At 43.6% G+C, this 13,240-nt stretch overlaps 1 protein-coding gene across 1 annotated transcript in view; it reads left to right on the forward strand.

The window, feature by feature from the left end:
- Positions 1-11,478, forward strand: part of LOC116362113 (mdm2-binding protein) — a 29,956-nt gene extending 18,478 nt beyond the window's left edge. The window contains exons 7-11 of the mRNA XM_031816390.1: positions 2,783-3,046; positions 8,142-8,418; positions 10,061-10,174; positions 10,812-10,877; positions 11,032-11,478. Coding sequence (XP_031672250.1) covers positions 2,783-3,046; positions 8,142-8,418; positions 10,061-10,174; positions 10,812-10,877; positions 11,032-11,067 — 757 coding nt within the window. The 3' untranslated portion in view covers positions 11,068-11,478. The remainder of the gene's footprint in view (positions 1-2,782; positions 3,047-8,141; positions 8,419-10,060; positions 10,175-10,811; positions 10,878-11,031) is intronic.
- The last annotated feature ends 1,762 nt before the right edge of the window (positions 11,479-13,240 follow it).

A 13,240-nucleotide genomic window follows, 5' to 3' on the forward strand; every position in this document is an offset into this window, starting at 1 on the left:
GACACTACCATGGACTAGAGTAGGTGTGTTTATACATACAGGACCCTACCATGGACTAGAGTAGGTGTCTTTATACATACAGGACACTACCACTACCATGGACTATACATACAGGACCCTACCATGGACTAGAGTAGGTGTCTTTATTCATACAGGACACTACCATGGACTATACATACAGGACACTACCATGGACTAGAGTAGGTGTCTTTATTCATACAGGACACTACCATGGACTAGAGTAGGTGTCTTTATTCATACAGGACACTACCATGGACTATACATACAGGACACTACCATGGACTAGAGTAGGTGTGTTTATACATACAGGACACTACCATGGACTAGAGTAGGTGTCTTTATTCATACAGGACACTACCATGGACTATACATACAGGACCCTACCATGGACTAGAGTAGGTGTCTTTATTCATACAGGACACTACCATGGACTAGAGTAGGTGTCTTTATACATACAGGACACTACCATGGACTATACATACAGGACACTACCATGGACTAGAGTAGGTGTCTTTATACATACAGGACACTACCATGGACTAGAGTAGGTGTCTTTATACATACAGGAACCTACCATGGACTAGAGTAGGTGTCTTTATACATACAGGACACTACCATGGACTAGAGTAGGTGTTTTTATACATACAGGAACCTACCATGGACTAGAGTAGGTGTCTTTATACATACAGGACACTACCATGGACTAGAGTAGGTGTTTTTATACATACAGGAACCTACCATGGACTAGAGTAGGTGTCTTTATACATACAGGACACTACCATGGACTATACATACAGGAACCTACCATGGACTAGAGTAGGTGTCTTTATACATACAAGACCCTACCATGGACTAGAGTAGGTGTCTTTATACATACAAGACCCTACCATGGACTAGAGTAGGTGTCTTTATACATACAAGACCCTACCATGGACTAGAGTAGGTGTCTTTATACATACAAGACCCTACCACTACCATGGAATATAGGTTAATCTTTATTTATTTATTTAACCTTTATTTAACTAGGCATGTCAGTTAAGAACAAATTCTTATTTACAATGACGGCCTACCAGGGAACAGTGGGTTAACTGCCTTGTTCAGGGGCAGAACGACAGATTTGTACCTTGTCAGCTCGGTGATTTCGATCCAGCAACCTTTCGGTTACTGACCCAACGCTCTAACCGCCACGCTAACCGCCACATGAACCTATCCACCTCTTAGGGTAGAGTACTGAGGGCCTGACCACATGAACCTATCCACCTCTTAGGGTAGAGTACTGAGGGCCTGACCACATGAACCTATCCACCTCTTAGGGTAGAGTACTGAGGGCCTGACCACATGAACCTATCCACCTCTTAGGGTAGAGTACTGAGGGCCTGACGACACGAACCTATCCACCTCTTAGGGTAGAGTACTGAGGGCCTGACGACACAAACTAGTTCCAGGACATATACTTGTGTAGTGTAAAGAGACTGATCTAGAGTCAGCTCTCTCTTTAAGAGATGTCTCCCAAACTACCTCCTAAAGGTTGATTCCCCATCTGAGTGGTACAGTGTAAAGAGACTGATCTAGAGTCAGCTCTCTCTTTAAGAGATCTCTACCAAACTACCTCCTAAAGGTTGATTCCCCATCTGAGTGGTACAGTGTAAAGAGACTGATCTAGAGTCAGCTCTCTCTTTAAGAGATCTCTACCAAACTACCTCCTAAAGGTTGATTCCCCATCTGAGTGGTACAGTGTACAGAGACTGATCTAGAGTCAGCTCTCTCTTTAAGAGGTTGATGCCCCATCTGAGTCCACACGGTCCTGCAAGAATTACCTTAATTACCATAATACCCGCACAGCGTTTTTGCTCTGTAGGACACATTTGAAAATGAAAGGCTTTTAAAATATCCACACATTTGTGAATCATTGCATTAATCAAGTGTGCAACACTATGTGCAATATGGTTTAGATGAGAAAATCCTGTGTAGTTTGAATTGAGATCCTTATTTTGTTAGTCCATATACTATGGTATTTACGGTATGCTAATAGCTGCACCAACACATGAAGCAGGAATGTGTTTTGGACATACCACATCCACGGCTGGAGTTAACAGAAAAGTTACAAATCAAATTTTGAAGAGAGATTGATCTCACTAGACTTATTTTACTCGTGTAAATGACACCTAAGAGACTTCAACAAGTCGAGGCCTAGTTTCTCTCTCTCTCTCTCTCTCTCTCTCTCTCTTTATGCTAATTTAGTTCTGATCTTTCAGTCTTATGAATGTTGATGTTCCTTCTGGAACCCTCCCCCTGCTCTTTTATACTTTATCTACTACCAAGTACTGGCTTATTGACTGGCTCTACTCCCTGGATCACTAAGGTCTCTCTTCTCCCTGGTCCAGACCTGTCTCTGTGTTGAATCACTAAGCTCTCTCTTCTCCCAGGTCCAGACCTGTCTCTGTTTTGAATCACTAAGCTCTCTCTTCTCCCTGGTCCAGACCTGTCTCTGTTTTGAATCACTAAGCTCTCTCTTCTCCCTGGTCCAGATCTGTCTCTGTGTTGAATCACTAAGCTCTCTCTTCTCCCAGGTCCAGTCCTGTCTCTGTGTTGAATCACTAAGCTCTCTCTTCTCCCTGGTCCAGATCTGTCTCTGTGTTGAATCACTAAGCTCTCTCTTCTCCCAGGTCCAGTCCTGTCTCTGTGTTGAATCACTAAGCTCTCTCTTCTCCCTGGTCCAGACTGGTCTGTTTTGAATCACTAATTTCTTGACCCTACCCAGGTTCTGTCTGGACGAGCAGGGCCACAAGGCCTTGGACCGGGACCAGGGCTTCGTCCGGCTGCAGTCTCGTCTGATTCGCTACGAGACCCAGACCACCTGCTCCAAGGAACCTTGCCCCGTCCCCTTCGCCTTAAGCCCCGCCCCCTCGCCGGCCGTGCTGTCTGAACCAGGAAGTGTCCCGGACGGAGAGGCCCTCCTCAACTCAGACCTGCCCAGGATCAAGAGACGATCCTGGGATACAGACGCCACCCACCCCCATAAGAGGTTAGTGAGGTTTGTATGGTCCTCTGGAGCTCAGTTGGTAGAGCATGGCTCTTACAACGCCAGGATAGGGGGTTTAATTCCCGGAGCCACCTTCACATAAAACAAATGTTTGCACAGTAAGTCGCTTTGGATAAAAGTGTCTGTTAAATGGCATATTAGAGGCATCGTGTTCTATATAGGCGAAGGGTCCGTACGTACAGCCTGTGGTTTGGAGCAGGTGCTAGAGGTCAAAGGTTACGTACGTACAGCCTGTGGTTTGGAGCAGGTGCTAGAGGTCAAAGGTTACATACGTACATCCTGTGGTTTAGAGCAGGTGCTAGAGGTCAAAGGTTACGTACGTACATCCTGTGGTTTGGAGCAGGTGCTAGAGGTCAAAGGTTACGTACGTACATCCTGTGGTTTGGAGCAGGTGCTAGAGGTCAAAGGTTACATACGTACATCCTGTGGTTTAGAGCAGGTGCTAGAGGTCAAAGGTTACGTACGTACATCCTGTGGTTTGGAGCAGGTGCTAGAGGTCAAAGGTTACGTACGTACATCCTGTGGTTTAGAGCAGGTGCTAGAGGTCAAAGGTTACGTACGTACATCCTGTGGTTTGGAGCAGGTGCTAGAGGTCAAAGGTTACGTACGTACATCCTGTGGTTTGGAGCAGGTGCTAGAGGTCAAAGGTTACGTACGTACATCCTGTGGTTTGGAGCAGGTGCTAGAGGTCAAAGGTTACGTACGTACATCCTGTGGTTTAGAGCAGATCCTAGAGGTCAAAGACTATATTCAACAGAAGATGTTTTTGTAACAATAAACTTCGTAGGGGAATAGATTACAATGTGATAGTCTTCTACTGCTAGGTTGTATTGGCCACCCACTATCTCTACTCGTTACATTTCATCTTGGGATGTTTGCAAGTCTCAGTATATTTGTTCATCAAATTCCAGATTTTACACACAGATATTTCACAGGATGAATAAAGGAGAAGCATTCGCTTGGCTGTTCCACTCACGACCAAATATGGTGATTAGAGGAAGCCCAGTGGTCGGCGGTGGGGAATGATGGAGCGAAATGGATTTTAGCCGACGTTCTGTTTCATTTTTTTCATCGATGAAACATTTAATCTCGATACAGTTTTCTGTTCCCAAAACTAGATTATGTTATGAACAGAGTGGACTAAGTTTAGTTGACTTTACTCTTTGACAAAGTTTTTTTAAATTGCATTGTTTTAGAAGGAGTGCAAAGGAGAATTTAGTTATTGCACACACACACTTCACAAAGTAGACGTTCCCTAATGGAAATTTATGTTTCCTTTGATCAGAAACAGCAGGATTTCTCTGTTCTCTTTGATCAGAAACAGCAGGGTTTCTCTGTTCTCTTTGATCAGAAACAGCAGGATTTCTCTGTTCTCTTTGATCAGAAACAACAGGGTTTCTCTGTTCTCTTTGATCAGAAACAGCAGGATTTCTCTGTTCTCTTTGACCAGAAACAGCAGGATTTCTCTGTTCTCTTTGATCAGAAACAGCAGGATTTCTCTGCTCTCTTTGACCAGAAACAGCAGGAATTCTCTGTTCTCTTTGATCAGAAACAGCAGGGTTTCTCTGTTCTCTTTGACCAGAAACAGCAGGATTTCTCTGTTCTCTTTGATCAGAAACAACAGGATTTCTCTGTTCTCTTTGATCAGAAACAACAGGATTTCTCTGTTCTCTTTGACCAGAAACAACAGGATTTATCTTCTTCTTTCTAGGCTCATCAGTGTTTTATCTTGGTTGTTGTTTCCATGCCCCCTGGGTTAACACCAGTCATTCAGTCATGTTCATCTATAGATTAGTCCCTAGAGAGGCGCTGTCACATCTGAGGACATCAGGGTTATTTCTCATGTCAGCTGGAGGTGAAGCAGCTCCTCAGCCTTTCAGAGCAGCAGTAGTTAACATCAAGCTGAAATGGGTTTCAACCTAACAGTAGTTAACATCAAGCTGAAATGGGTTTCAACCTAACAGTAGTTAACATCAAGCTGAAATGGGTTTCAACCTAGCAGTAGTTAACATCAAGCTGAAATGGGTTTCAACCTAACAGTAGTTAACATCAAGCTGAAATCGGTTTCAACCTAACAGTAGTTAACATCAAGCTGAAATGGGTTTCAACCTAACAGTAGTTAACATCAAGCTGAAATGGGTTTCAACCTAACAGTAGTTAACATCAAGCTGAAATGGGTTTCAACCTAGCAGTAGTTAACATCAAGCTGAAATGGGTTTCAACCTAACAGTAGTTAACATCAAGCTGAAATGGGTTTCAACCTAACAGTAGTTAACATCAAGCTGAAATGGGTTTCAACCTAACAGTAGTTAACATCAAGCTGAAATGGGTTTCAACCTAGCAGTAGTTAACATCAAGCTGAAATGGGTTTCAACCTAACAATAGTTAACATCAAGCTGAAATGGGTTTCAACCTAACAGTAGTTAACATCAAGCTGAAATGGGTTTCAACCTAACAGTAGTTAACATCAAGCTGAAATGGGTTTCAACCTAACAGTAGTTTTATTCCTCAGGTGATATAAATGATGGTTTTATTCCTCAGGTGATATAAATGATGGTTTTATTCCTCAGGTGATGTGACCAGTAGATATAAATTATGGTTTTATTACTCAGGTGATGTGACCAGTAGATATAAATTATGGTTTTATTACTCAGGTGATGTGACCAGTAGATATAAATTATGGTTTTATTCCTCAGGTGATGTGACCAGTAGATATACATGATGTTTTTATTACTCAGGTGATATAAATGGTGATGTGACCAGTAGATATAAATGATGGTTTTATTCCTCAGGTGATGTGACCAGTAGATATAAATGATGGTTTTATTCCTCAGGTGATGTAACCAGTAGATATACATGATGGTTTTATTCCTCACGTGAAATAAATGATGGTTTTATTCCTCAGGTGATGTGACCAGTAGATATAAATGATGGTTTTATTCCTCAGGTGATGTGACCAGTAGATATAAATGATGGTTTTATTCCTCAGGTGATATAAATGATGGTTTTATTCCTCAGGTGATGTAACCAGTAGATATAAATGATGGTTTTATTCCTCAGGTGATGTGACCAGTAGATATAAATGATGGTTTTATTCCTCAGGTGATGTAACCAGTAGATATAAATGATGGTTTTATTCCTCAGGTGATGTGACCAGTAGATATAAATGATGGTTTTATTCCTCAGGTGATGTGACCAGTAGATATAAATGATGGTTTTATTCCTCAGGTGATATAAATGATGGTTTTATTCCTCAGGTGATGTAACCAGTAGATATAAATGATGGTTTTATTCCTCAGGTGATGTGACCAGTAGATATACATGATGGTTTTATTACTCAGGTGATATAAATGATGGTTTTATTACTCAGGTGATGTGACCAGTAGATATAAATGATGGTTTTATTCCTCAGGTGATATAAATGGTGATGTAACCAGTAGATATAAATGATGGTTTTATTCCTCAGGTGATGTAACCAGTAGATATAAATGATGGTTTTATTCCTCAGGTGATGTGACCAGTAGATATAAATTATGGTTTTATTACTCAGGTGATGTGACCAGTAGATATAAATGATGGTTTTATTACTCAGGTGATGTGACCAGTAGATATAAATGATGGTTTTATTACTCAGGTGATGTGACCAGTAGATATAAATTATGGTTTTATTACTCAGGTGATGTGACCAGTAGATATAAATTATGGTTTTATTCCTCAGGTGATGTGACCAGTAGATATAAATTATGGTTTTTTCCTCAGGTGATGTGACCAGTAGATATACATGATGTTTTTATTACTCAGGTGATATAAATGGTGATGTGACCAGTAGATATAAATGATGGTTTTATTCCTCAGGTGATGTGACCAGTAGATATAAATGATGGTTTTATTCCTCAGGTGATGTGACCAGTAGATATAAATGATGGTTTTATTCCTCAGGTGATGTGACCAGTAGATATAAATGATGGTTTTATTCCTCAGGTGATATAAATGATGGTTTTATTCCTCAGGTGATGTAACCAGTAGATATAAATGATGGTTTTATTCCTCAGGTGATGTGACCAGTAGATATACATGATGGTTTTATTACTCAGGTGATGTGACCAGTAGATATAAATGATGGTTTTATTCCTCAGGTGATGTGACCAGTAGATATACATGATGGTTTTATTACTCAGGTGATGTGACCAGTAGATATAAATGATGGTTTTATTCCTCAGGTGATATAAATGATGGTTTTATTACTCAGGTGATGTGACCAGTAGATATAAATGATGGTTTTATTCCTCAGGTGATATAAATGATGGTTTTATTCCTCAGGTGATGTGACCAGTAGATATAAATGATGCTTTTATTCCTCAGGTGATGTGACCAGTAGATATAAATGATGGTTTTATTCCTCAGGTGATATAAATGATGGTTTTATTACTCAGGTGATATAAATGATGGTTTTATTCCTCAGGTGATATAAATGATGGTTTTATTCCTCAGGTGATATCAATGATGGTTTTATTCCTCAGGTGATGTGACCAGTAGATATCAATGATGGTTTTATTCCTCAGGTGATGTGACCAGTAGATATAAATGATAAACAGGTTGATGCCTCTCTACATTACTTTCCAGATGAGTGTCTTCAGGAGCCCTCTTGGCTACTATATAATTGCATAGAGATGAAATATGTTGTCTGTTGCAATGGAATTGAACCTTAATTGATTATGGTGACCGCTGAGGTCATTAGTAGAGTAGATTCGACAGATTTCTGGCAGAGATAGTGACACCACTTTGTCAAAAAAGTATTCTGTGTGTGTGCGCGTGTCTGTGTGTGTTTAACTGTCTGTGTGTCTGTGTTGTTCAGGCTGGCCAAGTCGGAGAGCAGTGAGTCCCTGTGCTCTGTGTGTGTTTAACTGTCTGTGTGTCTGTGTTGTTCAGGCTGGCCAAGTCGGAGAGCAGTGAGTCCCTGGGCTCTGTGTGTGTTTAACTGTCTGTGTGTCTGTGTTGTTCAGGCTGGCCAAGTCGGAGAGCAGTGAGTCCCTGGGCTCTGTGTGTGTTTAACTGTCTGTGTGTCTGTGTTGTTCAGGCTGGCCAAGTCGGAGAGCAGTGAGTCCCTGGGCTCTGTCTGCAGTGGCAGCGGTGGAACTGATACCCACCCAGCTGTGAGAGGCTTGAGACTGCAGAAAACCAGGTCTCAGTCCTCCTCCTCCTCAGTCTCAGCCCTAAGAATGGGCACCCGCGGGCCAGAGAAGCACCACCCTGACCCCCAAAACAGCCACAGAGCCCCCCTGGGCCAGGGACACAGACAGGGACAGGCAGAGGACAAGGCCAGCAAGGAGTCTCGCTCCCAGAAACATGCCCGGGTAAGAGGTTATTGTATCTGTTGGGGAAATATTTCTGTGTTGTACAGCATGTAGATATTCACATAGAGTATTTATCTCTATAGACAGACACACAACATCTAGATACATAGTCTTCCATTAGGTTGTGCTGTACTATACTGCCATATTGTAGCCCTCCACTAGTTAACTAGGACATGATGACGCTGCTGCTGATCTCTAACGACAGCAGTACATTCCTTTCTGTCCTACCATTATCCACAATGTCAAGGTCTGTGAGGGGCCTCCTGTGTGGTGCAGCGGTACATTCCTTTCTGTCCTACCATTATCCACAATGTTAAGATCTGTGAGGGGCAGCGGTACATTCCTTTCTATCCTACCATTATTCACAATGTTAAGGTCTGTGAGGGGCAGCGGTACATTCCTTTCTATCCTACCATTATTCACAATGTTAAGGTCTGTGAGGGGCCTCCTGTGAGGGACAGCGGTACATTCCTTTCTGTCCTGCCATTATCCACAATGTTAAGATCTGTGAGGGGCAGCGGTACATTCCTTTCTATCCTACCATTATCCACAATGTTAAGGTCTGTGAGGGGCCTCCTGTGAGGGACAGCGGTACATTCCTTTCTGTCCTGCCATTATCCACAATGTTAAGATCTGTGAGGGGCAGCGGTACATTCCTTTCTATCCTACCATTATTCACAATGTTAAGGTCTGTGAGGGGCCTCCTGTGAGGGACAGCGGTACATTCCTGTCTGTCCTACCATTATTCACAATGTTAAGATCTGTGAGGGGCCTCCTGAGTGGCGCAGCGGTCTAAGGCACATCGCAGTGTCACAGCCGGCCTTCACCCAGGAGACCCATGAGGCGGTCGCACAATTGGCCCAGCATCGTCCTGGTTGGGGGAGGTTTTGGCCGACCGCGATATCCTTGTCCCATCGCGCTCTAGCGACTCATTGTGGCGGGCCGGGCGCCTGCAAGCTGGCATCCGGTCTCCAGTTGTACGGTGTTTCCTCTGACACATTGGTGCGTCTGGCTTCCGGGTTAAGTGTGTGTCAAGAAGCAGTGCGGCTTGGTTGGGTGTTTCGGAGGACGCACGGCTCTCGGCCTTTGCCTCTCCTGAGTCCGTAGGGGAGTTGCAGCGATGAGACAAGACTGTAACTACCAATTGGAGAGAAAATGGGGTAAAAGTACAAAAAATAAATACATTTTAAAAATATCCTTGAGATAAGTTTCAGTTTCAAGGAACAAGACGTTGAGCTGTTCTGATTACTACGCAAACCCAAGCTTATCAACCACAACAAGAACAACGTGGCCCTGTGGAGAAAAATACAGGTTTATTTAGAGAAACACAGGTTTATTTAGAGAAACACAGGTTTATTTAGAGAAACACAGGTTTATTTAGAGAAATACAGGTTTATTTCGAGACGTTTTGCCTCAAGGTGGGGGTATGGATGTGGGTACACAGACCCGCGAGCCACTGCGGCCCCCCATGATAAATTCATATTTTGGTAGCCCTCACCCCCATCAAAGTTGCCCATCCCTGAAGTAGAGAAATGTCAGTGATTCCCATTGACACACACACACATTTTTTATTTATTTAACCTTTATTTAACTAGGCAAGTCAGAACAGCATGCAGAGTGTTTTCTGGTGTTTCTGTTCCAGATGCTAGAAGAGGTTGTGGCGAAGACGCTGAAGCATCATGGGATCACCAGAGAACACAAGAATCTTGCCGCCTGCAGTCAAAGACTGTTTGAAATCTCCAAATTCTATCTGAAGGTTCCTCTCCTTTTTTCTCCATTCTTTGAATTTGACATTTAGCACCAACCGTGAGTTAACGTGAAAACTTCAACTAGAAGTCCCTTGGCCCCTCTTTGAAAAAGTTTTCAATGACAGAATGACAACTAAGACCGTAAGACAGATTGTTAGACGGATTGTCTTGTATTGCCGTGTACTGAGCTTTTAATTTGCCCTGTTCAACTATGTTAAATAAGATAGATCAGCTGGCTGTCTGACCTGACTATAGCAGCTGACTGTTACATCATCACCCCAGAGACTATAGAGAGATAAGCTGGCTGTCGGACCTGACTATAGCAGCTAACTGTTACATCATCACCTCAGAGACTATAGAGAGATAAGCTGACTGTTACATCATCACCCCAGAGACTATAGAGAGATAAGCTGACTGTTACATCATCACCCCAGAGACTATAGAGAGATAAGCTGACTGTTACATCATCACCCCAGAGACTATAGAGAGATAAGCTGACTGTTAAATCATCACCTCAGAGACTATAGAGAGATAAGCTGACTGTTACATCATCACCCCAGAGACTATAGAGAGATAAGATGACTGTTACAACATCACCCCAGAGACTATAAGCTGGCATCACAATATATTCCTTTTCTCCAAAAGGATCTGAAGACGTCCAGGGGCCTTCATGAGGAAATGATGAAAGCAGCCAGCAGCAATGCCAAGCAGGTAACCTGTCAACCATTTATTACATATTTTACCTTCCCCTTACGAAGGTGAACTTTGAACCATGTCCTTCACGAGGGGTGTTCAGGTAGAAATTGTTCATGAGGAGTTTGTAAATTGTAAACAGAACCATGTGTTTTTATTGGTTGTATTGCAGGTCATTGACTGGGTTACGGAGCGGGCCTCTAAGTGACGAGGGAAGTTAAACAATCACTAGTGGTTTTAGACTGGTTTTATAGTCACGGCAAACCGCAACCATCAGTGGAATGTAGTTTCACCACAGGAAACATCAGTACAGTCTGTCAGGATGTGAACGTGTGATTAGCATGTTTGTTTGTGTCTTAAGAACCTCAGTGACTGTCAGTTGCCAGGCAACCATTCATTGTAATTCCATTGTTTGTTTTAATGAGTTCTCTCTTATGTTGTTTTAATAGGAAATTCCACAAACTGGGAGGTTTGTCTTTTCGATGTGTTTACATGCTTTATTTAACATGTGTGTATGTCTCTGTTTGTTGTAAAGCATTGGTAGAATTGTAGATATCACTATTTCTTTTAGTTGTGCCATCAATTTGATGAAATCTAATAAAATGTGTTTTGTGATCTTTGTGTGCGTACTACGACTGTTCTGTGCAGTACAACACTGTCAGTTTCTAGTGACGTAACATTGGTCTATCTCAGTTCACAGTAGGAACAAATGCAAAGCCAACAGAGAATGTCACTTTCTCTCACACATATGAACAAAACAATGCTTTCAAAATCAGAACTGTACCCCCCAGTCCTCACTATTCTATACCCCCCCCCAGTTCTCACTATTCTATACCCCCCCCCCCCAGTCCTCACTATTCTATACCCCCCCCCCCAGTCCTCACTATTCTATACCCCCCCCCAGTCCTTACTATTCTATACCCCCCCCCCCAGTCCTCACTATTCTATACCCCCCCCCCAGTCCTCACTATTCTATACCCCCCCCCCCAGTCCTCACTATTCTATACCCCCCCCCCCCCCAGTCCTCACTATTCTATACCCCCCCCCCCCAGTCCTCACTATTCTATACCCCCCCCCCAGTCCTCACTATTCTATACCCCCCCCAGTCCTCACTATTCTATACCCCCCCCCAGTCCTCACTATTCTATACCCCCCCCAGTCCTCACTATTCTATACCCCCCCCCAGTCCTCACTATTCTATACCCCCCCCCAGTCCTTACTATTCTATACCCCCCCCCCCCCCAGTCCTCACTATTCTATACCCCCCTCGGTCCTCACTACTCTATACCCCCCTCGGTCCTCACTACTCTATACCCCCCTCGGTCCTCACTACTCTATACCCCCCTCGTTCCTCACTACTCTATACCCCCCTCTGTCCTTACTATTCTTTACCCCCCTCTGTCCTTACTATTCTTTACTCCCCTCAGTCCTCACTATTCTATACCCCCTTCAGTCCTCACTACTCTATACCCCTCTCAGTCCTCACTATTCTATACCCCCCTCAGTCCTCACTATTCTATACCCCCCTCAGTCCTCAATATACTATACCCCCTCAGTCCTCACTATTCTATACCCCCCTCAGTCCTCAATATACTATACCCCCCTCAGTCCTCAATATACTATACCCCCCCAGTCCTCACTATTCTATACCCCCCTCAGTCCTCAATATACTATACCCCCCTCAGTCCTCACTATTCTATACCCCCCTCAGTCCTCAATATACTATACCCCCCTCAGTCCTCACTATTCTATACCCCTCTGTCCTCAATATACTATACCCCCCTCAGTCCTCACTATTCTATACCCCCCTCTGTCCTCACTATTCTATACCCCCTTCAGTCCTAACTACTCTATACTACCCTCAGTCCTCACTACTCTATACCCCCCTTAGTCCTCACTATTCTATACCCCCCTCAATCCTCACTATTCTATACCCCCCTCAGTCCTCAATATTCTATACCCCCTCAGTCCTCAATATTCTATACCCCCCTCAGTCCTCACTACTCTATACCCCCCTCGGTCCTCACTACTCTATACGCCACTCGGTCCTCACTACTCTATACCCCCCTCGGTCCTCACTACTCTATACGCCACTCGGTCCTCACTACTCTATACCCCCCTCGGTCCTCACTACTCTATACCCCCCTCGGTCCTCACTATTGTATACCCCCTTAGTCCTCACTACTCGATACCACCCCCCCCCCCCCCTCGGTCCTCATTACTCCATACCCCCCTCGGTCCTCACTACTCTATACCACCCCCCTTAGTCCTCACTACTATATACCCCCCTTAGTCTTCACTATTCTATACCCCCATCGGTCCTCACTACTCTATACCCCCCTCAGTCCTCACTACTCTATACCCCCCTCAGTCCTCAATTT

This window comes from Oncorhynchus kisutch, unplaced genomic scaffold (assembly GCF_002021735.2).
Source record: "Oncorhynchus kisutch isolate 150728-3 unplaced genomic scaffold, Okis_V2 scaffold786, whole genome shotgun sequence".
In the NCBI taxonomy this organism is placed as follows: domain Eukaryota; kingdom Metazoa; phylum Chordata; class Actinopteri; order Salmoniformes; family Salmonidae; genus Oncorhynchus; species Oncorhynchus kisutch.